Here is a 27,586-nt window from a genome sequence, read left to right as displayed (position 1 = left end):
GGGGAGTTTCCTGCTCATTTCTGAGGACTGGATTTTGTTCTTTGTATGAATTGAAGTTTTAGCTATGGCTTGAACAACTGTGTAGTTAAATGTGTGGACTGGTACCTGCTAAATGAGACTCTGCTCTCTGTGGTATATTTTGGCACTTTTAAGGATAACAGAAAAGAGATGTTGAAGTTAAGGTCCACATTCAAACCTTGTCTTCCACATGCCTGTTGTGATGAAGCCTTTTGCAATGGGATAACATCTGTACAAAGCAGCAAAATCTTCTTGTGATTATTTTTAAATAAACCAGATGTATGGTTTTCAGAGAAATTAACCTTAATTGTATATTCTGAAACAGCAAAGCTGGAATCAGTGAGATGTTTGAAGGACACCAGGGACCAATCACAGGTATCCACTGCCATGCAGCAGTTGGACCTGTAGACTTCTCACATCTTTTTGTCACCTCTTCTTTTGACTGGACAGTAAAGCTTTGGACAACTAAGGTAACTAAAATAGTTCAGTGGCTTTCCTCATAGTCTGTGACACAAGGTGGTGCTATAATGTAACTTCAGTAAACTGAAGTGAAGTTGCAGTTCTCTAGGTTCCTAGCACCAGCCTAGTTGATCCATAGCATTTGTTTTAGTCTCCTACAAAGAGGAGACAGATGATGAACAAAACTGTAGCTACCAACGTAAAGAGGGCTTTGCTTTCAGGTTGCACATCACTTGTGTATTTCTGATCTGTTCTGTTCATCCTTCTACCCTTTGTTTTCAACTATTACAGTGTAAGCAAGTTTAAATCATGTTGTAAAATCGGTCAAATATCTTTCAGAGGTATTGAGCAGTGCCAGTTACCTTAGAATATGCATAAAGCAAATGTTTGGCTACAATTTTGTGGAGGACTAGGGGACAGCCACCAAAACTCATGTCAATTAAACTCCATGTAGGGGCCTGCTATTAAAATATATATCATTCTCATTGCCAGCGTTGCCACTTTCTCTGTCATTTTGCTGTCCTGAGGAATGCAAAGCAGAGGAAGCAGAGTGAGAATCTCCCAGTAACAGTGTGAAGCACTGTCATTGACTTAGCACTGGCTTGATATCTGAGATTTCTAATGCGTTAAGTTTACAGTCTGTTATGATATTGGCTTCCTAATGATTGTTTTATAGTAGCAGGCAACAAAAAGGCTATATGCTTACGAAAGCGTGTTACAGTTATTTTTTGGCTGCTTTTTGCAGAGGCATTTTTTAAAGTAAGTTAAAATGTGTATCACCTTTAGCTATTGCAGCTAACACTGTTGAGAAGTTCTGTGTTTTGCCTTGTTTGCTAGTTTTAGAATTTGAAGTGCAGAGTATTATGTCCACTTTTTTCAGAATAATAAGCCTCTCTACTCATTTGAAGACAATTCAGACTATGTTTATGATGTTATGTGGTCTCCGACTCACCCTGCCTTGTTTGCGTGTGTGGATGGGATGGGCAGACTTGACCTGTGGAATCTCAACAACGATACTGAGGTGAGGCAGTCAGGTTCATGGCCATGGGTGGTTGGAACAGTGTGTGCTCAATCTGAAGGCAGCGTTGAGGTTTTACCATGGCATTTTGGTGGAGTTCTTTTGTGAGGAGGGGATTGTTTGTTTGTAGGTTTGGTTGTTTTTAATATTCTGTAGCTCCAGTAGGTTCTATTCCAGTAAAATAATAAATGATATTCTTTGATTAGTAATTCAGATTGCTTCTCATAATGAATATCAGTGTTAGTTAAATTGTTGTCTTACCTGTAACGAGTACAAAACCTGTCAGTGTAACACTGATGCGTATTGTGAAAGTGTTTTTAGACCTCCGCCAGTATGGCCTTGGCAGCCTGCAGCTTGACATTATGAACAAACCCGTTTCCCATGCACCACTGTTGTTCTTATTTGCTATAGTAATACTGTGGCAAAATTGTAAATTATTTTTAAACTTAAAAGGCTTAAGGTTTGGGTTTTCTTTTCTTGGGTTTACATTTACCCAGAGTATAAACCTTTACCCAGGCTTAAACTGGTAGGTGAGAGGAGTCTCCAGTCTCTACTTCTTTAAAAAACAAACAAACAAACAAAAAACCCTTGCCCCACCAAAACAGCTGATTTCATCCCTGCCCTCTGTCATCATCTTTGTTGATGACCCCAGGGCTCCCCCTGTGTCATGTCTGTCACGTGGCCAAAAGCCATGTGTATGTGCTTTCTGTCTTGTGACAGGAGCTTTTGACAGCAGATATCGGTACTTGGCTAAGGGACAGAGGATGTGTTGTTTTGGTCGTATCACTGGTGGTGGCTCTTGGCCATTGAGAACCTTTGTACGATCTGCTTATCCTGCCTGAACTGAAATGTTGGGCACTTCTTTCTGATATAATACTGAGGGACTAGGTAGGTTTTGCAATCTATAGCCATGAAATCCTCATGCAGTTTTAGCAATGCGTTTTAAACAGGAATGTGTTTTAAATGAATGCAGGTGCCAACTGCAAGCATTTCTGTGGAGGGCAATCCTGCTTTGAACCGTGTGAGATGGACACATTCTGGGAGAGAGATTGCTGTCGGTGATTCAGAGGGACAAATAGTTATATACGACGTGGGAGAGGTATGTATACCATATATTGTGCAAAGTACATTACAGAACACTTCAGTTTATTTGCCTTTTACTCTTATCTTGCAACTTATTTTTAACTGTATTTTTCCCCCTAGGAATAAAGCTGTAGTTTTCTTTAAGGATTAATTTTAATTTCAAATTAACCTTTCCTTTTTGTTTCAATTTCAAGTATTTTATTTAACCTAACTCTTTGGTGTTTGGTACGGCAGCCATGTAGTCAAGAAGTTTTAAAAAAAAAAAAAACAAAAAACTAAGGCTGGTGAAATAAGATGAAACAATCAAAGATTTTTGTTTGTAGAGATTTTGTCATCTTTGTAACTGTGGCACATGTGAATTATGGCCATAGTAGGAGAAATGTTGAACAAAAAATTTGTGAAATGAAGCAGTCTTGGCTTAGTTCCTGCTGGGAAGCTGGTGCTATTGTTAAAACAACAGTATGTGAAGGATTGGTTGGATGGGGACATTTCATTATTATTTCATTACCATTTGGAGACAATCTCTCAGATTAGAAGTGTATCAATGAGCTTGTGATAATATCATTTCCATGCTTAAATACAGGACTTTCTAATTCTGTCTCTTTATTAGTTAGAGCTTTTGACCTTTAGACTATTTTAAAAGGTATATTAAATAAAGCTAAGCTGTTTTATGAGAGCCTCTTCTGAGCATTACTTATGATTTTTGCTGCTCAAAATGAGTTGAGTTTGTATTTATCAGCAGGCATAAATAACATTATCTTTGTCAACAGCAAATTGCCGTTCCTCGCAGCGATGAGTGGACTCGATTTGGTCGAACACTGGCAGAAATAAATGCCAACAGAGCTGATGCTGAAGAGGAAGCTGCAACCCGCATACCGGCGTAAATATTAAAAAATAGGTAGCAGTGGTAGATTTGAGAATGATTTGATAATGATTTGATTCAGGTCTTCAAAGTGTAAGCATGTATCAGTTTAAATAATAGCTTGAGGGAAGAATATATGGATTAAACTATGGACTTTGATAATATATTAAGATCACTGAAAATCAAATCTTGCATTGTCACTTTTTATATGTAAATTACAAGCACATTCTTGGATTTGTGTAACTTTTAATACAGTTGACTTTGACTTTGCAAGGAACTTATTTTGCTGAAACACTAACCTGGTGTAAATTTGCTGTTAGACTTCTGAAATTTCCACTTTATAACAGTGTATCTATTTCTGAAAAGTAGACAATGTTTCTAAACCAAACTTTCTGTATTTCACTGACTAACCTTCATTAGGTAGTTAATCTCTGAAGGGTCCTATAAATTGAGCTATTCAAACCGCCCATGGAAGTGCATGCATATGTTCCAAGTAAGTCTCACTGTTTATATATAGATAAGCCTCAGACTCTGGTAGTGGGTAATATATGTGAATAAAACTTGTCTGTAGTTACAAACTTATTTGATAATTGGAACTGAATTAATGCAATACATATTTAATACTACGTCTCTCTTTTTTCTTTTTTCTTTTTTTTAACTGGTGCATTAAAAGGTGAGACTGATTTATAAATAAATATTATGTGAGCACATGTCAGCTGCCCTGACCCCGATCTGTCTCCCTTCAGTAGTTTCAGAGTAGAAAGTTGCTGGGGGCTGCTGCTTTCATTTTACAAAACAAATCACAGGGTTGATTTCCACCCCCAACCTCCACTTCCTACCCTAGCAATCAGTCAAAAGGAAAAAGGCTACTGTTGTCAGATTTTTCTTTTCCAGAGCATAAGAGCTAGATTTTGACTTAATTGCTATAGTGTGATTATTTGCATTTTTGTAACTACAGACTTGCTACTAAGGTTGGGGGGGGGGGTTGAACTTTTTTATTGAAACAAAACCTTTCTGCAGTTTGAAACAATGTCTGAAATTTCTGGTACAGGTTGAATTTTTTGAGTAAATCTCTTCTAGGACATTAGAAATTTTCCATCAAACTTGAATGAAAAGTCCCTTAAAGTCAGGTTCAACTAAAAAGCCTTATTCTTATTATTTTAATAAATATTCTGACTTGTACTGATTATGCAGTAAACCAGTACTGAAGACTGACCACTTAGGACTCTAGGCCAAAAGTACTCAAGTTTAGTTTCTCTTATTATCTGCTATATTTTGCCAAAAGAGACATTTTATACACTTAAAAGTAAGAAACAGGTTTATATTGCTGCTTCATCAGCACCATGGCCAGAAGTGTTTTTTCTGGTTCTTTTTTTTTCTTCTTTCTCTCTCTCCTTTTTTGTCTCATTCTATTACAAGTAATTCATATAGAAACTGGCTGCAGGAATAGCAGCTGTCTTCAAACCCACTGAAAAGAGAACCTCCTGAAAGTGAAATGTCTTCAGGTTTCCATCGGTGTTTCCTTGTCAAAAGTACCCCCTCTATTTTTTCAATCCAAAGTCATGCTGTTCAGTTTGACATTTGCCTTGTATGATTTCCTCAACCTTATGACAGCAGCTATCTATCTGTTCAGTTGAGAAACATGTGAACTATATAAAGAACAAGCACATCATGTGATGACTTCTACCCTTTGGGCACAGGAATCCTTAATGAACAGAATGTTCTGTTATCTTTCTGGGGTTGAGACTTTCCCATTTCATAATACTTCTTTCAGACTTACATTTTCAGAAATCAGTAGATAAGACTTTCTTTCGATGGACATAAACACATAGGTCATATGTAAGATAAGGCTTTAGCTGAATTCTAGCCTTTTTGTAGCTTTCATGAAAACTACATATTTTGTATTGATTCTCCCTTGTCCTCCTTCCTCATAAAATAGGTAGGCACAGGTTTAAAAAAAAAAAAAAAAAGTTGTAAAAATTGTATCTGCAAAGTTAAGGAGGGACCAGCAGTGATGCTGGATACTGTAAATGACCATCCCAGGAGCCACACTATCCACTCGCTGCTTTGGAGCTGTAAGAAATATAATGTTATCTCCCACTGTAAAGTCTCCTAAGGCCTTGAGCAAGTCAGTCAACAAGCTGTGACAAAGATTAAATGCCAGTGGGTACCTAGCATTTCTGTATCTCTTTAGAAGAGAGCAGAACAAAATAGGCAGATATGGGAGTGAGAGTTCCTGGGAAGCCTGTTTTTAGGGAAACTGCGTAAAACAGGTAATTCTTTTAACAGAAAAGAAGAATGAGGACAGGAAGCCTTTTAATGGAGTTATATGCTTGTAACAGACTAGTGATCAAAGTCCTGAGTTTAATGTACTGTAATCTCTAGATTATTAAATACTGTACAGCAGCAAAAGATTCTTCATCTTGCCTGGAGGCTAGAGCTGAAGGAAGGCTTGGTTGTGTTTGTAGTTTGTAGTATTCAGTTTTTCAAAAACCTGTTTTTTCATAACTACCTAAAAGTCTGTGTTGACCTGCTGTCCTGAGCGGAAAAATAACAACCACAAACCAGTTTATACTGCTGAGGTACACTGAGCTCCAGGGTGTCTAACGCTGAAAGAAACATGCTAAACTAAAGATGATTGGAGATTATCATACTTGAGTAAGCAAGGCTAGAAACCCACCCATCCCCTTTCTGGCTGTAAAGGTAGTATGACTTTCTCTTGCTATGGGACTGTAGCAATCTAGATGTCTCTGTTTCCTCTGACATTGGATTTAAAAACTACACCCAATAAAGAGAGAAAATGTCTGCCAAAACATAAAATAAGCCTTTCTCTTCTCTTTCTACTTAGCATTAGATTATACCACTCAACTGGAATTTATGCTCTATCTAGAAATTCTCATTTGCATGTTTTTTCCAGAATAACCTGTCTCTCCATGGTAAAACAATCTATAAATAAAGAGAATGCTTTCAACTTTTGCTTCAGCATGGAAAGCTGCTTGTAATTCCTTATTTTCCTTACCTGGATCCCTATGCCTTTGTTTCCAAATCATGTAGTTCTTAGGGATTTCAAGACCAAAACCAGGGAGGATTATACTTCCATTGGAGGTCATTTTACTACAGTTATAGAGGCAGAATGGTTTCCTAGATCATGCAGGAGATCAAATGCATCTCCAGGCACATCCACATCAACAGCAAGACTAGTCCACAGTTGTTCACTCAGTTTCCAGCTAATATTCACTAGTCTTCATGATTTTAATACCTTTGTGGTAAATAGCTAAGAGTGGAATGCATTCCTTCAAAGGCTACATATGTACTGTACATTCATTAGATGGTTGCATCTAATCTTAACCTTTAATCTATGATCCTTAATCTGTGGGGGAAAAAAAGCATACTGGACAACTTTTCTATAAATACAAAGAAGTGAATTGACTTAAATGTTTTCAAATATTTTATTGTCACATGATTCTTAACAAAACACCTTCAGAACATTCTGTACATTTCAAACTATTTCAAACTGCAATACCCATTATATAAATGTATATAGATAGATGCCATGATGTCTCTGTACAGAGATGTACAATATGTACAGTTACATTAAAAGCAAGCTGTGCAAGGCAAAGTCTAGGCTACAGATTCATGCCACTGGTTAAAAACAAGGCAGAGAACCAAAGCATCAATCAGGCAGTTTCTTGTGTGCAAATGACTAGTTTATAAACAAATAAATGTATGTATATATACTAATATTAGAAAGGAATAATTTGATTTGCAAGCTCAGTTCAGCTAGATCAACATACAGCTGACTGGACAAATACAGTCCCACTCTTGTGCTTTTTTTCCACTGCATCACTTTGTTAGACTGAAACATCTCTCCAGGATTCAGCTGCTACTTTTTGGTTGAACTGACGCAATACCAGGAGACCGAAATTTTGGAAGATATAAACCAAATTTATTTTCTATACCAGCAAAAGTAGCTGTAGCAAGTCTGTATCCACCTATGTGCTCAGGGTTAATAGGAGGAAGATCTGAAATTCGAGTTTTTGGTGTAGGTTCTGATCCAGCAGGTTTACTGTTTGAAGAAAGAAGAAGAAAAAACACCTTTGCTTTATTTAAATTGTTTTTTAAGCCTAAATAACATTACAAAATCTAGAGTAAGCCACTTAAAGCTTTTGTCTGAGTGTGCAAGATCATTAAAGTTGACTTTAAGTAAGTCATTAATTTCTGTCATCCAGTAAGGTTGGTTAAGAGCTCTACTTAACAGGAAATTGAGGCCTAAACTGAAATTACACTTTTACCAATAGCTTTGTAAATTATTTGAAGTACCCAGAACTACTTTTTTTCTAAATTCCAGTAACACTGATGAGAGGGACAATATACCCTGCAACACCAGAAACACAAATTTTATGTAGCGTATTAAAATATGAAAGTGACTTTTAGTTCCTTATTTGTATAGAGGTAGCATGCAAGTGAGTTTCCTTTTATTAAATGATATGAAGATGGGGGGAGTTGTTTTTTGCATAGTATAATAAAATTTTAAGTAGCACTACTCAGAACCACCACGTTTAAATGGTCCCATGCATGGAAAAACCAAGATTTTTATACTTGAAAGATGTTTTGTGCAAGTTAAAAAGCAAATATTTGACTTACAGTCCTCCAAAATCAACATAAAACCATCTCTGCAGAAGTTCGTAGGTGACCAAAGTAACACCAAACTGGGGTGAAGATCTGAACACGCGAGCTGTTAAATATTACAAATCACGTCAAACACAGAAGAGAGTTTCTCAGGAAAAGCTAAACATTTACAACAAAATATTAAGTTACAGTTTTCAGAATCAGACCTTTTAAATATTGCTCTAATCTGAGTCTTTAGCAAAGCAAGCATTAATTCATAGATTTGGGGGTCAGTCTTAATATTTAGAGTGCATTTCTCACCTCCAGCTCCCTTCCAGAAAGCAGAAGGGCCTTCTTCCCTAAGAATCTTTCCAAAACAGTCAATAACTCCGCTGTATGTTGTTTGACCAGCGCGAGCTGCCACTTGCAGTCTTGTCTTGATGACATCAGCAGGGGTTACCAAAGAAGCAGCAGGCACACCTTTTAGAAGAAAACCACATTTAATTTGCACAAAGAATCTCATAAAAGATGAAACACTTCTAACACTGAAAAATACAACTGCAAACTTCAATCTTTTTTGTAAGAATTAAAGATTACTAAAAACACAAGTTCTTACATTTGACACTAATATAAACTGTTCTTAGTATAATCCTTTTGTGTTTCTTCTAAATTTAAAGGCTATAGCTGATGGTAAAGAAAATAATAAAAACTATTACCAGAGTCATTCTCTCAACATCTCCTAGTGGTGTGTCATTAACAATAATTTCAAATACGTAAAAGAGGCATTTTTAAACCCACACATAAGCTATATATGTAATAAGAATGATATCCGTGATAGAAGTCAGTGGTGCAACCTTGCTGTATTTTTTAATATCCTACAAAATATTTTGAAAATTACACAGATGATGATTGATTTTGGAACCTGAGAGCCTGTTCCACAGAAATGTTTCTGTACTGCTGTTTGGACTGTTCTGTAGGAGAACAGATGCTGCTTACTTCAAAAGGCAAGACATAAAAAAGACAGAGAACACTGACCGTTGTTTTACAAGTCTGCTTAGTACTAACGGCATGATATTAGACAACAGTGATGAAAGAACGAAGCTCCACTTCCAGGGCACCACTCTTGGCTTTCTAGTCAAAGGACTGGGGAAAGTTTTCAGAAATGTACTCCACAGTATATAACTGTGGGTGTCATCTGAGGTATTTCTGAATACTTACAGGGTTCAGCTGTAAAAATTTCAACCTCCTAAAAAGAGAAACCATCTTCTGACTTAGAATTTCAAAATTCATTTAGAATTTTGTTGAACTTTTGATTAATGTTGACTGAAAAGTTTTAAAAGCCAGTGATTTGCATAGATGATCATGAACTCTTGCAAGTGTTGCTGATCAATTCAGAAGGTTTTAAAGGAGAACAGGAGCAATGTAGTTAAGCCTACAAACCATACACTAATAGCAACCATATGCAGACTTTACTTTGCAGACAGATACGTGCGTACTGTATTCTTCCCTGCTGGGCATGCGTAACAGGAATAGATTGAGCAATCAGGAATTTGAAATTTGCAGTTTAGAAAGGCAAATTCCTGTACAACGTATAAAAATGGGCCTACAAGATATACAGACATTTTTAATAGGGTTCCTCACATAGTATCTGAATGATTCAGAAACACTAATCAAACCAATTAAAAAAAGCTGTGAAGTTTGCAGACCAAAAAAATAAAAACAGTGAGTCTTTACTATGAGACTCAAGTCAAACAATAATATTTCTATGTACTTTTACGAGTACAGTGAGCTAAAAATCTTTCCCATTTCTGACAGATTTGTGTTACTTGAGACTAAACAGGGCTACATATCTGTTACTAGTTTCCTAGTTGTTTTCTCCCTTTCCCTCTGACACAAGGAAAGTATCCAACTGGCAAAGAGCAGGAGCAAACAAGCTCTGTTTCAAGTCCAAGATGGGAAACTGCTTTTTACATACAGAGTGCTCATGATCCACAGATCCATCGTAATTCCTTACAGCTGTAACTAGTAGCAAAAGGTCTGTTTAGCCCAGTGGTCTGTCTAAACTACACAGAAGCCAGCACCGAATGGTTCAGGATTGAGAGGTTTCAGCTAACTGTTTTTTATCATAGTGAACTTACTTGCACTCAGCAGCGTAGAATCTGGTTATCTGCATCCACATTTTTAAATATCCATCACTACAATTCCTACCACTTACTGCTCAGTAAAAACAACTTTTATCACAGATATATATTCTGTTTATACTAAGCATTTTTGAGAAGTCGTTAAAATATTTTAAATTTCACAGTATGATATTTTAACCTTAGCTTCTTTACAAACTAATGCTCTATTTTCAGCAATTACCTTTGAACTAAGTTTCTTCCCAGTTATTCAGGAACCCTAAACTAGATAAGTCATTTTCGTCTTAGCTCTTATCATACCTCATTTTATGTTCATCAAAGATTCAAATTAGCCTTCAAGTCAGAGAGCACAGTAACAAGTAAAACCCCATTGAGACAGACAGATCAAATTTGACTACAAGTTGCTGAGCTGCATTACGCTGTTTATCCACATTATGCAAATGTAATTAGCTCTCATCAAAATTACATCGCCTCCCACTAAGGATAACAGTGATCAAATTTAGATTAAATCAGATACAATGGTACAGTACCTTTCCTATATATGAGGCTACCAAATGAATATTAAATATTACTTACTAAAAGAAAAAATTACTTCTAGAAAACATTCTGCAAAATTACCTGCAATGGCACCAGCTGTAAGGAGATTAAACCCTCCCACATGGCCATTTTCATCAGCAAGCATCAGTTTACTATGAGCATAAACAGGAAAGTAGATTGCAGAAAAGGGAATGTCTCTGAGGAAACATGCTTTGGCACCCTGTCACACAGAAAAGAGACATAATACAAACAAATGATGTAAATAAGGTTCAAATTGATATCCAGCAAGCAGCCTAAGCCCACAAAGTACCAACTCTCTTGATCTGCTGGGTGAATAACACAGAAAATAAAATGTCTTAGGAAACAGAAGATGTAGAGTTGAACCTTGAAAAAATAAAGCACATCTAATATAACAGTTTCTAGAATATGGAATATTCAAGGTTCATTTCTAAGTCTGGTAAGCAATACCTGACATCAATTCTGACATCAGTACCTAAGATAAATATTTTTTACACATGGCATGTCCAAATGTGACTTGTAGAAAATAGCAAAGGTCTGTCCTTATGCCTTATGCCTTGCTGACAACAACCCACAGCCACAGGAGCAGCAAGACAGCAAGTCCTTGCATGTCATTTTTTCCATCAAGCCCAAAAGCATTTAGGAGATACCAGTTAGCATGTAAGACAATTCTGATCTCCACTGATCTTCATCTGATTGACTGAAGAAGCTGTACTGAAAGGCTAGCAACAGGAGGGAAACGGCTGCAAAATGAGGGTCTCTCAACAAGGGAAAGCAACATGGAGACAAAACCAGAGGCCTATGATAGAACTGTAAGAAGTAGATCCTGGCCAAAACCTGGCATTAAAGAGTTCCTCAACAGAACTTCACATGCTGTAAAAGAAGTGGAAGTACTCTGAATAAAACATATCTAACATTCTTCCAGTAACTCCAGTCATGAATCTGTTACAAACTAAAATAAGTCCTTCTGTACAAAGCTCAAATAAGTGATTATGTGTCAAAAAATCTCATCTGCATTCCCTGGGGGCATACATGTTACAAAAAAAAGCACTCTTTGCCCGAACTCCCAACCACCATACTCCAGGACAACAGCCTCCACACAATGGACCCCACCTGAGGCCCGTCACCCTTTGGAGTTATATTAAGAGGAACAGGTAGCACACGTTATGAAACCTGTGTGGGGCTAAACAAGAAGACCTGGTAAAAAAACTCCTTCCTTTGATGATTTTCAGTCAGTTATTTTATGCTGTAAAATGAATTCTTACAGTTATTCAGAAATGCTAATGCAGTTTTAAAAATCAGCAGAATTCTTTGTAAGCTCAGTTGTTTAATTACTGCACACAAAAATGATACTTTTGTCCCACATACTAAAACATCTGTGATCTTTAGGAAATGTAATGGTTATGAATCCAATCTACAGAATTCAAAAAAAAAAAGCTGCAGCTCTAGAGATAAATTTGCACACTTTTATAATATTGTAGACCTATGGACAAATCAGGTAAAACAATGTTTTGTAAGTACACAGCTGATCTAACTGCTGAATTTAACATATTACCCCTTGCACTGGCAAAAGGTACAGTAAGAAATACTTTTCCTTGTTTAAGGAAGCTAATAGCTTCTGCTCCATTACATCTGATCTGTAATGATGGCAGTAAGTATACCTGCAGGGAAAGAATCTGTTGACTGGCATTCTGCTAGAGTACTGTACAGTGTGGGCTTTTTTTAGTGGAATTTGTTATTGACAAATCCCACCACTTAACTTCTTAAAGATCTGAATCCTACTAAACTCCACTAGTGTTTCACTGCCGTCAAATTATTAAGACAAAGAGAATATCCTACTGTAAAGATAGAGATAACAGAGATTCAAAATAAATGTAAGAAAAACATACAGGGAAAGCTAAAGAAACTTTTCACAAAACCCCACCAAATGAAATGATCTGTGCTAGAAGCCAGCAGGTCTGCAATACAGGGCTCTCTGTAGCTTGGTATAAAAGCCCAAAGGATAGAATGGGAGAGTATTTTTATGTATCCCACTGCCATTAATATAAAAGTGGGTTTTCTTCAGTTTTCCACTGAGGGGTTGCCCTGCAGGAAGAGATTGTTTTCAAATTCAAAAGGTTTCTTTGTTTTTAAAGCAGGTTTTTTTCAATGATTTTAAGTTTAGCATAAAACAAGTTAACAGAGCTGTGATGAAGCCACTCAAAGCAGGAATACATACCTTATAAAGACCAAGAAGGCCTAAATCTTTTAAAACAGAGAGGGCACTGACTCTGGGTCCTGTAGTAATTTCTCCTGCTACCTGCAACCGAATCTTTACAATCTCCAGTGGATTAGTGAAGATGACCTGGGAAGCTCCTGCCTGCAAACCCAAAGAAAAAGAAAGTAAATTGTGTTACTAGAGCACACGGTGACAGGTTGGCTCTTGCAAAGTGCTGAGTGCCTTCATTTCTCACTGCACTGGCTGATATTCTCATATAAAAAAATATAGGAGAGATATTTAATAAAGTACTTGTACAAATTCATGGAAGTTTAAAAGCCCAAAATCAGAATTCATAGTTTTGTATGAAATTCTGATTTGCATAAATTTTTACATTTATATGTTTATATTCCACAGAGATGGATTAACTCAGTTTGTCTCTTTTTCCTTGACACCACTTTCTAAAAGTCATAAGGCTGTGTAAAAATCTATCAGATATTATACTAAATATTAAATTAAAATAATCATTAGACTTGTGTTACTAGAACATCAAATGCATATAAAAGAGACCTTATGTTTATTCAATAATAATTCATCACCAACGTGTAGACATGTTATTTGCATTTAGTGGTGATGTTGTTTGAAAGATAAATTTGCATTTAATGGCGTAATTTTAAATTATTAGAAAAGGTGTTTGGAGATTTGTATAGCAGCCTTTAATTGTCCTAATTGGAAATAAAATATAAAATCTAAACAGGTAGAGTAACATTTCAAAATATGATACTAGATACAAACAGGAGTCACATCTTCCTCTGAGCTGGGCATGACAGGTTTTACATACAGGAAATTTTCTATTAGCAGAGTTGAAGGGCTATCTATCTTGCACACTTTTCCCTAGCAATAGTGTTGGAGAGCTGCTTCAGATTCTGTACTTTAATGAAAGACTTCCAAAGAACTACATTTCAGATCTGAGAGAGATTTAGTCTGACAGTTTAGTTTCAGAAGCATGTAAAGCTATTTAAAATGACATGTTTAGGTTTCTCTTCGGTACGCTGTAGGTACTACCATTCATGTCTGGAAAAATGTGTAGTTCATCACAAAATAGCTAAATTTTACTTCACTTCCAAACTTCCCTTTTCCTCTCTTCCTAAACCATCTGTGTTCATTTAAAAATTAAAGCCATTTACTTAAAATCTGTGGCATATAGCCACTTGAATATAGCCAACTTTAAATTAAAAAGCATTTCATATTCTAAAAGCTCTGGATTTCTTCCTCTTAAACCTGATCTATGCCTCCGACCCATCAAATTTTAGTGAAGAAAAAAGACGCAGAACATCTGCAATTAAAGTTGTCTTCCACTTCTAAATTGCTCAGGAAATAAACCCTGTGATGGTGGGTGGGTGGGTGTCCTCTGTACCACCTCCTGGCCAGCCTACCTAGTGTTCTCTGCTAACTGATTTAGAACTAATGAACACTAATCCTTTCTGTCATGTCTCTGCCTGTAACATGGTCTTCATCTCTCCAAAAGCAGGCAGAATAAACTGAGATTAGCCCTGAAGCATGCCTTGGAAGCTGGTAACTTGAATTATTTTAGACTTTAGACAAAACAGCATTGCAAAGCTCTTGCAGAGAATGACGGAGCACTCGGGTAGTGTCTACTGGATGGTGGGGCGTGAAGCATCAAATCTTCCCCGACCAAGCAACAGATACTTCACTGAACTTTCACTAAACTTACTGCCATCCTTTTATTGCAAACCCTGTTTATTATTTCACTAACACTCAATATCGAAATTTAAAATCATCGTTATGATTTTAATATCAAAGCACCTTGACCCAAACGGTGGCAGATCAACCCCTGCTTTCGGTTAACTATCTTTACTGTACTAGTTAGTTCTCCAAGGCTTTTCACTCAAATAATCAATCTAGATAGTTAATCTGCCCTGTATTCCTTCATTTCTTTCCCCCTCTGAAAAATCAAAGCCTAGATTTTGCAGACATGCATTGCAACTGTCAGGAAGATCCCTGGAAGTCACAGACCAGCTGGCTGACCCTACCTGCTCTGCTCCTGGCACTTATGGCACTGCGTTTGCTCAGTCCCCTGACACCACCTGTGTCCAAAGGCATTCTTCAGACTCCATTTGCTTTTCATCTCACCCATTCCTTTTCAGTTCATCCACACCCATGCATGCAAGATGAAATGACTGTCCTGCCAGGCAAAGTTTCAATCTAAATAAAACTTATACAATTCTCATCTGGTAAGTTCTGTTAAACTATAACTGATTTTTGTTCACGTTGCATTAACACAAAAACAATTTCAAATTTTTAACATCTCCCTATGTTAATTTTTTATCAATTGTGGTAGAAAAAATATTAAGTGGAATGCTATTACTATATAATACAATGCACCTTAAAAAAAAAAAACTCAAATAACTTCAAATTTCAACACTAAAATAGAAATTCACTCCTCCTAGACAACTATTATGCCATTAAATATGCATTTTTTTGTCTACATATATGTGAAATTCAATTTTTTATTTTTAATCTGTTATAAATAAGCACATCCTGCAGAGCAGCCAAAATAACTCTTCGTATTTGCCTAACACCCACAACACAACAAATAGGCCAATTCATAAACATTTCTATTTTCTACCGTGAATTGAATCTTCCTGCAATTAATGTTCTCCTTTCCTAGGTGCACGATTGCCTACCTTTCAAACAGCAACAGCCCTCTTCTGAAGCAGAAATTAACAAATAAGACTTTAAACACAACATGTTAATAATTGAATAGTAATACTAATACATTCTAATATATTTATACACATAATAGTATGCATTGTATATTATTAATCTAGAATTATATATTACTACAATATTAATGTTTAAATATGACTTGATAAACAGGTTACTGAATAAAATAAACTATCAGGAAAACCCTAACATATGCTTATAAAATCAGTAGAAAACCATTTGAAAAGCTCTTTAGTTATATTAACACTTTGAAAATTGAATAATCACAGTGTTGACAAACTTCTTAACATACAGCTTTCTTTAAAAGAAGCTATAACTGTCAAGATACCCTGTTAAATACTGTGTATTAGCAATATATGCTTCTATCCAAAATCTTGACTTTTCATATAGCAATGCTTGGAGTTCTGCAAACTTTTCTGCACAGGAGTAACGCAGCTATAGTTTGATTCACATGAAGAGCTGTGCTGAATTCAGTGGAACTGCATGAATACAAGTGAGTTCCTTAAATAGATCACAAGTACAGATAAGAGGAAGAAGCAAAGCCCAAGTGTTGACTTTTACACAGGACATGTAACACAAGAAAATGCACTTTTTCATTGTGTACTTTTTTAAAATCAGTGTTTGTTTGTTTGTTTGTTTGTTTGTTTGTTTTAAAATGGTCACCTATCTGATGAAGAATGTTTGAGGCAGAGGAGGGAGGTGCTGCCTGGGCTCTCCGGCAGCACAGGAGGTGCCCCAGAAGGGGGTGCAGGGAAGAGTGACACAAAGCAACTCCAAGTGCAAATGAACCGGTAGCGTACAGGGTTGCAATGCAAAGCTCCATGCTTCTGTGCAAATCATCTGTAATCATCATCATCATTCTTTTTCAAAATAACTTACCTCAGCTGTCAACTATGTATTTTAAATACACAGGCACACGTATAGACACACACACACACACACACACACACATTGCAGTCCTTGAATTTCTTTTGGAGAAAGTGTACTAAATCTAGATTTTCCCCCCATAGAAGCCTCCCTTCACACATAAATTACAACGGACACTTTAAAAAAGCTTGACAAATTTGTTTCTGAATGGAGGTTATTCATACACATCAAAAATACCAGAAATAAAAGCTTCTACTTAACCTTAATGTCATGTAAAATAACTCTACAAGGAGCAAATAAAGGAACTAAATCTGACAGCAAAGGTTATAAGAGAAAAGATGTAGTTTGAGATCCCACAGCAAACGCCTCATGACATGCCAAAGGCTGAAGGAAATACACAAATGACCCTGCAACATGAGACCTCTTGCCCTTTTCAATTCCACCCAAGAGGCATATGCCACAAAGGGGGAGAGGCCTGTTTCAAGCCCTTCCTTCCTTCCTTCCTTTTTGAAACCACCACATCCTGGACCAAAACTATGTCCCATACAAGCAGCTAAAATAAGATGTTACTTAAAGCAGTCCTTAAAAACATCAAAGAATTTGTACTTCTTTCTCAAGGCAAAGCTCTTGTTGTTCATGCACCTACAGTAAGCTTACTGTCTATTACTAAACAATAACTTTGTCCCTAACTTTAAATATTTCTGCAATAGAGGTTAAGATAAAGCAGTTGAAACCTTCTGCTTCTAATTTTATCTGTTTAAAGCATATGGAAAGAAGTAGAGTATGTTCAAGATTTTGAAATAAAAGTAGTCTGCAGCTATAATTCTATATTTTTCTGTTTGTCAAATAAAAAAGTAACTTTTTTCAAAAAGAAATATTTAACACGTTTATATTTGCCTGATAAACTATAATGAAATCTTATATACATGTGCATGTATATATATACATGCATATATATGCACACACACTATGTATAAATATATATGAACATTATTTTTAGAAATACCAAAATATTTAGATTAGATTTTAGATGTAATGTTTAAATATATAAAGCTTTTTAATATTCAATGGTAAACTTGGACCTCTATGTGTATGTATATGCAAACTCACACACAGACACATATCCTACCTATAATCATCAACAGATGCACTGCTTACACCTCCAAGGTTTCATAGACCCAGTCTTTCTCGCATCTTCTTCCTCCATGCAGTAGGAATCAGAAACATCTTTCAGATGAAACAGAATTCATCCATTCAAAATGCTAAGCATCACATACATTTTCTTATTGGGAGCAATCCATCTTTTCCTACGTAACTCAGAGGAATTACAGCTTAAAATCACAGCATCTTTCTGCCTACTGTAAAGGTACTTGTGAATCATTTATATACTGTTAGATGTGTATACTCCAATACTTCTTCCCAAATGAGGAAGAACAGTTACCCTATAGCACCTTGCTCTTCATGATGTAGTCACATGCCTCATGCATTTAAGTTCCTCTGAGTAGCATGGTCCATATCAGAAACGTTCGCTGCCTCACCAGCCATTGTCAGGTTACAGGAAAGCATTGCCAAAGCCTTGCTCAGTCTCCCTGCAACTCAAAGCTAACAGTAGCTGAGAACTCCAAAGGCAGGAATGCAGGCTAATCACTGAATTAAAATGAATTGTAATTCAATTAATTACAATAACAGTAGGGAAATAAATTGTTTTCTCTGAACGTGTGTAAGTGTGAAAAATGCTGTTGATCCCTAACAAACTAGTGTACTCTCAGGAGGGTAGGAAGATGGGAATATCAGCTTCATCCATCAGAGACAAGAGTCCTTTGTTCACAGCTGTAAGAATACAAGATGTTGCTTTTAACTGGGAATGTGATCAGTACAGCCTATTAGTATATATTCTACAATATTATAGGAGCTGAGACAGAAATAATACCCTCTAGAAGTTCACTGAGAAGAATGGAAGAGTCTGAGAAACAAGATTTTGGCCAAAGAGATCCAGTCTCTTGAGTTTTTGTTTCTGGAAGCAGCACGTGGTCTTTCTGTGGTGCTACACCATCCCTCTGCTGCATGGTATAACACTTCTTGCAAACGCTGCAGAGCTCAGGATATTAAATAGTTCATGCAGGTTCTCTTGAATCACTACTGTCTTAATTCAAAGGTTTCACCTGTCCTCAAGTGTGGGTCTTAGAAGACTGTAACACCATACATACACTTTGATGTGGCAGTGCCATCCAAAGAGGAGGAGAATTTGTTAGGTCTGTTGGAATATTTCCCAAGCTGCCTCCACTTCCTCACAAATTTTTTTTTTGGTTCCAGGCTGAGGACAGTGGCATGCACAATGCACTGTTACTGCTTGCAAGAGGGTGAGCCTTAAAAAGTCAGTAAGGCCTCTGCTGTAAACTGTACAAAACTGCAAAGAATACGGCTAGCTCATCCACTACAGTTCCATACCAGAAATGATGAAAAAGAGCATTATTCCTATTAAGCAGGAGAAGGTTCAATGCCACACACGCAAGTGAGGGTCAGAGGCATAAGTACATCTCTGAGAACTGCATATGGGTGTAATGCTATTTCTTCTGGTGCTATGACAAGATGAAAAGAATGTTTTTAATTTAGCCTATTTATAGTGTACTATTAGCAAGACATTTACATGTCAAACAGGGAAAAAAGCCACAAAAACAAGCTACCCAGATCCAGATGCTGAAATTAATTTTGGCTTAAATAAAAGCAAAACAGTCCCACAGTAACCCATCATTTTGTACTAACTGAGAGAGAGGAGGAATGGAATCAAGTGGAGATGAAGAAGGAAGGTAGCATTCTCCAAACAGAAAATCTTGCATGCATGTAGAGACAGACTAAGCCTACTTGTGGCAATTCTCTGGCTGTAACTGGTTATGTCTCATAATATTTTGTGGAAAAATGGTATACAATGAACACCAGAAAGAAGATCATGACAATTTCCACGCAAGTCAACATAGACAAGAGCTGTGAGAAAATAAGCCTCATGGTGACAACAGAAAGGGATTTATGGAAGGTCATCAACAGTGTTCCAAAAACAGCCCAGCAAGTCCAATACAGTCATGCAGCTGCTATCCTGTTTTACTCTGAATAGAATCTACATAGAGAAAGGACAGAACATGAGAAGAGATACTAACATATTAACTAGCCGCTGCTTTAGCCAACTGATCCTTTCAGGTTTTTTAAAATAAACTTTATAGACTTGCTAATAAAGATTTTGGTATCTAGGAAGAAGTGAAAGAGCTGCAACAAAACTAAGCAACAGTGCAGACAGAAAAGTCATCAATTGGTAAGATATTAGATGATCCATAGAAGGCTACAAAGAAATTAAGAACATTCCTGAAGCTGCTAAATTGTGGCCAACTCCTCTCCTAAAAATGCCAACATCCTCTAGAATTCCCCCAAATGGAATGAAACAAGTATTACCTTGAAACATGAGATGAGAATATGAGCTAAGACAGTCAGCTAGAAGAAAGGGTTGTGTCTGGACAGATTATAAATCTGCTCAGCTTCACAGAAGCATCCAAATTTCTGAAAGCTTATCTGAAACTCAAATTTCCCCCCAGTTATCATGTTTACTATAATAAGAAAATAAAAGGTTGTTTTGAAAAAGGGCTACCTACCAAGAAGTGGAAAAGCCTTTAGTAAAGATCTTATTGAATATTTTTGTACAAAATAATATAAAATAATAAAACTAATTACCAGATGTTTGATTTAAAATTTAAATTTAACGACAGCACAGAGAAAACCACTATGAATTATATTCACTTCTGCTATAAATGATCCATATGTGCTTTCTGTGTTATTGAGCTTACCACAAAAAGGTTAGTCTTTTGCTAGCTATACATCACAGCTGCTTTCTCACATTTCTCAGAAAATAAACTTTGTACACTGACAGGTGAAGACTCAAGCATGTACCAGGCTGCCAAATTCAATCAGGCAGAACTATAAGCAGCTTCCCTCCAGGGCTGCTTCTTTGAATTAAAAGTTTGCAGAGGTCAACAACCTTTCCTCCCCAGGTTTTGTTGTAAGCTGAGGAGGTTTTATACCAGCCTGTCAGCCTACTCAACTGGAAGTTATTAGTGTTGTCTGCTACAAAAGAAACCTAACTCAAGTCTTAGACATTTTATAGGGTTAACAACTGTTGGGGAATCCCATAAATGAAATTAGCCAATGTGCAAACACACAAAAAAATTCTATCAATATCAATTCAAACCACTCAGAGATAGCTTAGAGAGCTACTGAATTATAGCCCTCATTCTCAATGAAAACTCAAGTTTTTGTACTGTATTTACATACAGGATGTAGCTGGCATCTGGAGTAAAGTAGCTAAATTTTATATGAAGTAATTAAATAGAAAATTCACCTAGACTTTTAGCTGAAAGATAAGGCTACCTTATTTATTTTTTCCACATTTTCATGAAGAGGTAATTTTTACATATAGCAAGTTAAAGAGCATATTTCTTTCCTTTTTAAAATCTTCAGCAAGGAATAGTTTCTAAAAACCATTCCAGCTTTTTGGCGGGAGAGGGGGAGGAACCTCAAACATAACTTCTATAATATGTCAAGGACTATCTATATCTTCCCACACTAACCATTAACACCACTCAAGCATAAATGTGGAAAGGGAGAAGAGGCACCCTCTCTTTAGTTATGCTGAAGCCCCTTTTGTGAATACAACCACTGCTGATACTACAGGTTAGAAACTGTGCCAAAAAAAGTTGTTCAAGCATGTAATTCCAAGGGAACTCAATTCAGATGTATGCAAAGTTTTCTAAATAGAGAAATAACTTTTTCAGTTCTTGTGAATCTGAGGAAAACAACAGCTCTGTTCACAGAGCACACACATTAACTGTCATTCCAACTGTACTGCACATGACTGAGAATCAATTTTTCCTAGGAACAAAGTAGAGGACTGATACTTACACAACCGCCAGCAAGGATCTCTGCAGGCAGTGGAATGGAACCATCTTTCTTAGTAAATTTGTCTCTGACAAAATCGTTAACCTAATAAAGAAACAATACATTACAAAGTTTTTTATTATTTTTCCTCCTTATTAACATATATAAAGTATATTTGTAACCATATTTATTAGAGTACTTGTAAGTGGTCATCTTTCACACATTTTAGGAAATAAATCCTGTGTATGTTAACAAACAAAAGGATGCCAGAAAACAAAAAAAAGATACGTACAGTTAGCTTAATAGCCTTTTCTGGAGCAACACCTATCAGCTGTGGTAACAAGCCTATAGAAACAAAGACATCATAAGGCAACATTATCTTCCTAATACAGAAACTAGTATTTATCAGAGCTCTAGAGAAATGCCTTTCTGCACATGGGATATCCTTTGAAGTGGCTTGCAGTTATGCATGTGAGGCTGCTAGAGCACTGCATGTTAAATGCATACCTATACACTTTTATATTAAGATTTCTGTTGAAATATCAATGAAAAGGGTGACCATAGCTGCCTTCCACAACCATGTCAAGCCTGATACTGCTGCTATACAGAAAAAAATAGGAGTAAGAAGGACTGAATATACACCTTGGATATGTCTATTCAGATAAGAGGTGATTTGACTGGAGTTTTTCAGCCTTTTAATATAATTTTCCCATAATTCTTGCAACGATTTTTTTAATAGGAGGGTAATTCTGAGATATACAAAAACATCAAACAATTTTTATCATTGCAGCACATTAAAAATAGTGACCTTTTCAACTAAGGATATAGAGGATTTTCACTTGTTCAGTACAATATGGTAACATGAACTTCTTTAAACACTATTACTACTAAGTATTTTTTATCCCACAAAGAGGAAGCATTAGTGGATGGAATGATTTTGAAAAGGCTCTTGCCTCTGGAAAATAGGCTACTATCAGAATGAACTGCCATTTGACAAAAACACATAAACCTTTCTAGTAACTAACAGGTTTAGGAGTAAAATCAGTAGATGGCAGTCTTAACTTCCTAACACACAAGATTATAGCAGCATCTGTTATTTTCAAATCTATTTTCTCCACAGTCATTTTGGCATATGCACAGATTATAAAACTTAAAGGCTTAATTTTCATAGAAGTGTTAATTTCTTAACGTTATTCCATGGTTAAGGAATATTAGTTTGTTAAAGTGTTTGTCAATTAACTATCAAAAAATTGTATGCTAATTTTACCCAATAATGTCACTAAAACGGTAATAATGCAACTTTCCACTATTCTTTAAGTGAAAAGAATAGCTGAAAATTCATAAAGGATGTTCAGAATTTCCCAAACTACTCAGTCTGTATAATTTTTATATTACTTCCTTAAAAGGAAGCTCAGAGCAAATGTACCTAAATAGAAGGAGCAGTGGCTAATATATGCAGCGTAGTGTTTTCTTCCAACACAGTACTTTCTGTGCGATTTACAGACTTACTACGCCGAGGAAAGGTAGTTATTAAATACAAAGAAAGGTTGACAACAACAAAAAAGAAATGCTGCCCTCCCAGGCTGAATCTCTGATCTAGCATGAAAAGAAAATCAAGCTCTGCAGTGCCTACACTTTAAAAAACCAAAACTACAAGACAAAACACCACCAGACAATCCCCCCCCCCCCGCCTTTTATGCACGGCTAAACACACTGCATACACACACTGTGCAATCCAGAGAACCTGGAATTCTGCATGTTCTAGTGAGGGAGCTTACAAAACACTTCATAATTAATTCAGGAGTTGGATGCCAGGATCTAAGAGTGCCATGATTTTCTTGACCAAAAAATAAAAGTTTTCCTTAAAAAATCTGAAGAACTTTTTCCAGTATATATGCAAATCTGCTTTTGTAACTGTGTGGTAAACAACTATATTGTACTGTTATATTAGAATACAATTAAGATAATCCAAATATGGCATATAAGAACCTAGGTACAGACCCACAGTCAGCTCCTTCCTTACAATGTAAATGTTTCTATATTTCCAGTTTAATATACTTCTGGAGATAATCTAACTCTATGAGTCCAAGTCCTTAGTAACATGGTGACTATTAAGTGTAACATTTTCAAAAAAGCTACACGAACCTATTACACTAAACATTCTTAAAGACAATTATTAAAAAGATTTAAAAGTTTAACAAGCTGATATTCTTTAAAACAAGCACATTTTTTCCTCAAATACAAAGCACTGTTTTTAACTCATCAATGGAATCATCTTTGATTTCACAGTGTTAGAAAACGAAAGTTAGAAAACAAAAATAAAAATCACAGATGATCAGTTCCAGAAGCTGCTATGCAGAACCATGTGGTTGGGGAAATAAAAGGAGAGAGAGAGAAAAAAAAAAAAAAGAGTACTCTCAGTGATTAAGGTGTGAATAAGAAATTATGAATTTTGAAATGCAATCATAAATGTAATCCAAGGAGTATATGCTTTTTGAAAGACATAGCAACAAAAAAGGAAACAGATTTATCAATAAGACATAACTCAAATAGGTTGCATCTATTTCACCAGCATTTTTTACCAACATACTCCTCCCTCTATTCACTTACATTGCAAACTCTTGTGAGATTACTAAAAACTCTTAGTCAGAATCCACAGAATTTTAAATGCAAAAGTTCTCAGATATTGTCCTTAAAGTAAATTGATGCTGACCAATGTCTTCAAGAACAGAACACATTGTAATGCAAAAAAAAACAAGCTGTGACCATCACAGAAGTGAATGATTTTGCTCCAATGAGAAAAAAAAAAAGCGTGCAGGTTAACAAACACCTTACTGTTCCTTATGAAAGTTGCGTGCTTCATTAAGTTATGTTAAATGACAATGAAAAATAGAGAATTCAATTAAATATAATTTTCAGAGGTCTGACTAGCATGTACCTATTATGTATGTCATCTTACTAATGTGATAAAATCCCTTTCACACCATGCTACTAAGCTAAAACAAGAGCTAAGATAGCTTTTTATCTAACTGATAAAACTGATAAAAAGTTGCTTCAACTTTTTAACCTGTGGTTTAGAGGAGTTCTTTTCTTTTTTTAAATTGCAACTTTTATAAGTTCCATTTTGTATGTTTTAAAGTAAAATAGAACAACATACTACAATAATAGGCTGCAATTGCTTGTTCACAGCATAAACTCATAAAGCAAGTCCCAGTGCTTACAGAAGTACAAGGCACAAAATCTGGCATCCTGTTTAACAGTCACATTTCAAAATGACTGTCTCATAGTTTTGTCCTCTCTTCAACAAACATTTTTGCATTAAGATGAATCTTCATTCCTTAGAGGCTAATCTGCTCCTGATGTTTGCCTCCAGTCTAAAGTCACAATCCTTGATTTGTGAGATAGCAATCACGCCCACAACAGAATTCATATCACAGAATTTAGGACTTTAAACAATATAAGAAGCAAGAAACAAATCAGTAACAAAGCAAAAAAAAGGCCTAGTTTGTCCCAGCAATTTTTTACAATGAACAGTGCTCATGGGAAAATAATTATTCAGCTATGTGAAACAGAAGCAAAATTGTACATGGCATCAAGTTTCCTAGTTTTCCCATAAGAGACTAGCTTTTGAAGTATTAAAAAAAAAGAAAAAAGAAAATCCCTGACTTACCTATTTTATTCACTTACCTCTGTAAAGACCAAAAAAGCCTTCAAAACGCAAAACCTTTTTAAAGCAGTCAAAGCTGTTTTTATACATCAACTCTCCTACAACTGCACCAGAGGAGCGTTGATTCTGCATACGAGTCTTCACCAGGTCTATGGGGTATACTGCAGTAGCACCAACAGCTATAAAAAAGCACTTGGAGTATTAGTTCTGCAATATCTTTGATGGTGTAGTATATAATTATTATTACGATTTTCTACAGCATTTAGTTAAACACTACTTAGAATACATAAGATGATAAGATCTCTCACGGGTTGGAAATAAGAAAGAACAATCCTGGAAGTCTAGAAAAAAGTCTCAAGGAGAATGGATTAGTCTATTATGTAAAATACGGTATGTAGATCAAAGAAAAACAATCAGAAAAACAAGCAATCAGAATTACCCGTAAGGAAATTTGTTACTGCAGTGAGCAGAGTTTCAGAGGATGGGGAGAGGTACTAGACCAGAAGGGGTAAAGGAAGAGAGGGAATGGAACCACCAAAAGTGGTACCACCCAACAAGTCTTCACATGTACGAGTAAGAAATGCACCTCAGATGATCTCAAGCAGTCTAGCAAGGTACTGTTACACTAACCCAGGCTTGAAGACAAAACCCAGATATATCACTCACCTCCAGCAATTGAGCCCAAAGTGAACCTGTAAGCTGACTCAGCTACCTGGAGCCAGATAGGCCTGCCTACCTCTCCAAAAGATTGCTGTGTGGGGAAAAGGAAAAAAATAAGTGCTTGGAAAACTGCATGGCAAAAACGAAGATGCCTATGAATTGGCTTTCTTAAATTTACAGAAAGATCTGATAAAAATGGGCAGCTTTATATTAAGGAAGAAAAAAATTGAAAAGACTGTATAACTAATGGATGAAGCATATTTTTTCAAATATACTTCTCATAAAATATTCTTCCTTCCATATTCCTTGTTTAACCAAAACAATTATGTTTAAGATAAAGTACACACAGAAAAACCCAGATCAACTTTGCTGCTTTCCATTTTGTTGCCTTTAACTTTAACTTTTGGCTCCAACAAAATTTTATACCTGGAGTGGAATTCAGAATCTCACTGGCAGCATCTGTCAACACACTGTATGCTTTAAGATCACATGCACATTAATACATAGCATAAACATGACATTTAATACCTTCAAAACAAGGAAAAAAGTCAATTACTCCTCAAACTATTCTCTGCAAGACCTTCACAGAAGGTTGATAATTTACAGACCCAGTGATGACCTCACTCACTTCCATCACATACACTGGCATTAGAGTTTTAAATAAATACAAGCCTGCATGGAAAATATTTGCAGAGACTCATAATCATATTATTAAATGAGGTTACTAGATACAAGGTGACTGATAAAAAAAGATGCGAGTATTCACAAACCTGCTTTGAAAAGTATGCAAAATGGGTCAAATTCTCTTCCGAACATATATAAGGGGACTAGAGAAGAACTTATACAGTACACAATAGCTTGTCTGTGTTTATATAAATGGCCAAAGTATTAATTGCTAAAGTGCATATTGAAGTGAATACTAAAGCAGATCTCCCAACCATGAATACCTTTTTTCTTAAAAGCAACCTGTATCATTAGCAGATGCAATCCTAACAGCACAGCTGGAATTTATATGGACCTCAGAATGTTACAGAAAAGCTGTGCTCTGTTGTCTATTACAAATATTCCACAAGGAATATCACAGCTGACTCACCAAGGCTACTTAAGTTATGTTCAGCTTGTTGAAGTTCTTGAAAGTGAAATATTCATAGTAAGACAGCACGTACCTCAGCATAAGCTACTCTGTTTGTACAGACATTATACTGGATTTGCACAAACTGGCTACTACTGTACACTGTCACATTGTATGTACACAATGCAGGACAGAGGCCTAAGAGATTAAGACGAGATCACTACTTAGAAAAAAACAAATTATATTTTTACACAGTTTTTCCACAGCATAAAAGGATTAGGACACAGCTACCATCCTTTCCTTCCACAAGACATTTTCCTTTCCCAGCAATACAGCTTACCAGAGAAGAATAGAAAAATTCTCAGTAGAACCAAAATCATAAACTGTGCATATGCAACAGTTTCTTCAAAAAAGCATAGGTCAAATGTATCACCCTTATAAGGAAAGAGAAATACTTAATCTGAAGAATTTCCCCACTATTCTCAAAACATTAGATTTTCAAGATTAAAAAAAACACATAATAAAAACAAGAGAGACACAAAAACAAATTCCAAAATGCAAAGGTATCACTTTTGATTCATATAAATAAAAGACATGTAATAACAATGCCCCAAAAGACTTAGAAACAGGACTGGTTCTTCATTTCACAAAAATTTTATCCTATTTTAGCACACCCATTTCCTTTTAGCTTTTTAAGCTATTCATTTTCTTCTAAGC

At 36.0% G+C, this 27,586-nt stretch overlaps 2 protein-coding genes across 10 annotated transcripts in view; one reads left to right on the top strand and one right to left on the bottom strand.

The window, feature by feature from the left end:
* The window catches only part of DYNC1I2 (dynein cytoplasmic 1 intermediate chain 2), a 32,045-nt gene extending 27,979 nt beyond the window's left edge, over positions 1–4,066 (top strand). For all 4 annotated transcript variants that reach the window (XM_067299072.1, XM_067299073.1, XM_067299071.1 and 1 more), the window contains 4 exons: positions 344–488; positions 1,358–1,498; positions 2,469–2,594; positions 3,349–4,066. In XM_067299072.1, the coding sequence (XP_067155173.1) occupies positions 344–488; positions 1,358–1,498; positions 2,469–2,594; positions 3,349–3,462 (526 nt within the window). In that variant the 3' untranslated portion in view covers positions 3,463–4,066. The remainder of the gene's footprint in view (positions 1–343; positions 489–1,357; positions 1,499–2,468; positions 2,595–3,348) is intronic.
* A 2,196-nt stretch (positions 4,067–6,262) lies between these two features.
* SLC25A12 (solute carrier family 25 member 12) overlaps positions 6,263–27,586 on the bottom strand; it is a 54,658-nt gene continuing 33,334 nt past the window's right edge. For all 6 annotated transcript variants that reach the window (XM_067299065.1, XM_067299066.1, XM_067299067.1 and 3 more), the window contains 9 exons: positions 25,804–25,888; positions 25,158–25,316; positions 21,763–21,815; positions 21,495–21,575; positions 12,960–13,100; positions 10,805–10,943; positions 8,370–8,528; positions 8,085–8,175; positions 6,263–7,506 (listed from right to left, as the gene is read on the bottom strand). In XM_067299065.1, coding sequence (XP_067155166.1) covers positions 7,317–7,506; positions 8,085–8,175; positions 8,370–8,528; positions 10,805–10,943; positions 12,960–13,100; positions 21,495–21,575; positions 21,763–21,815; positions 25,158–25,316; positions 25,804–25,888 — 1,098 coding nt within the window. In that variant the 3' untranslated portion in view covers positions 6,263–7,316. The remainder of the gene's footprint in view (positions 7,507–8,084; positions 8,176–8,369; positions 8,529–10,804; positions 10,944–12,959; positions 13,101–21,494; positions 21,576–21,762; positions 21,816–25,157; positions 25,317–25,803; positions 25,889–27,586) is intronic.

This window comes from Apteryx mantelli, chromosome 6, assembly GCF_036417845.1.
Source record: "Apteryx mantelli isolate bAptMan1 chromosome 6, bAptMan1.hap1, whole genome shotgun sequence".
Lineage (NCBI taxonomy): Eukaryota > Metazoa > Chordata > Aves > Apterygiformes > Apterygidae > Apteryx > Apteryx mantelli.
Note: the sequence above shows the minus strand (reverse complement) of the source record. Positions and strands in the feature narration are given on the sequence as shown.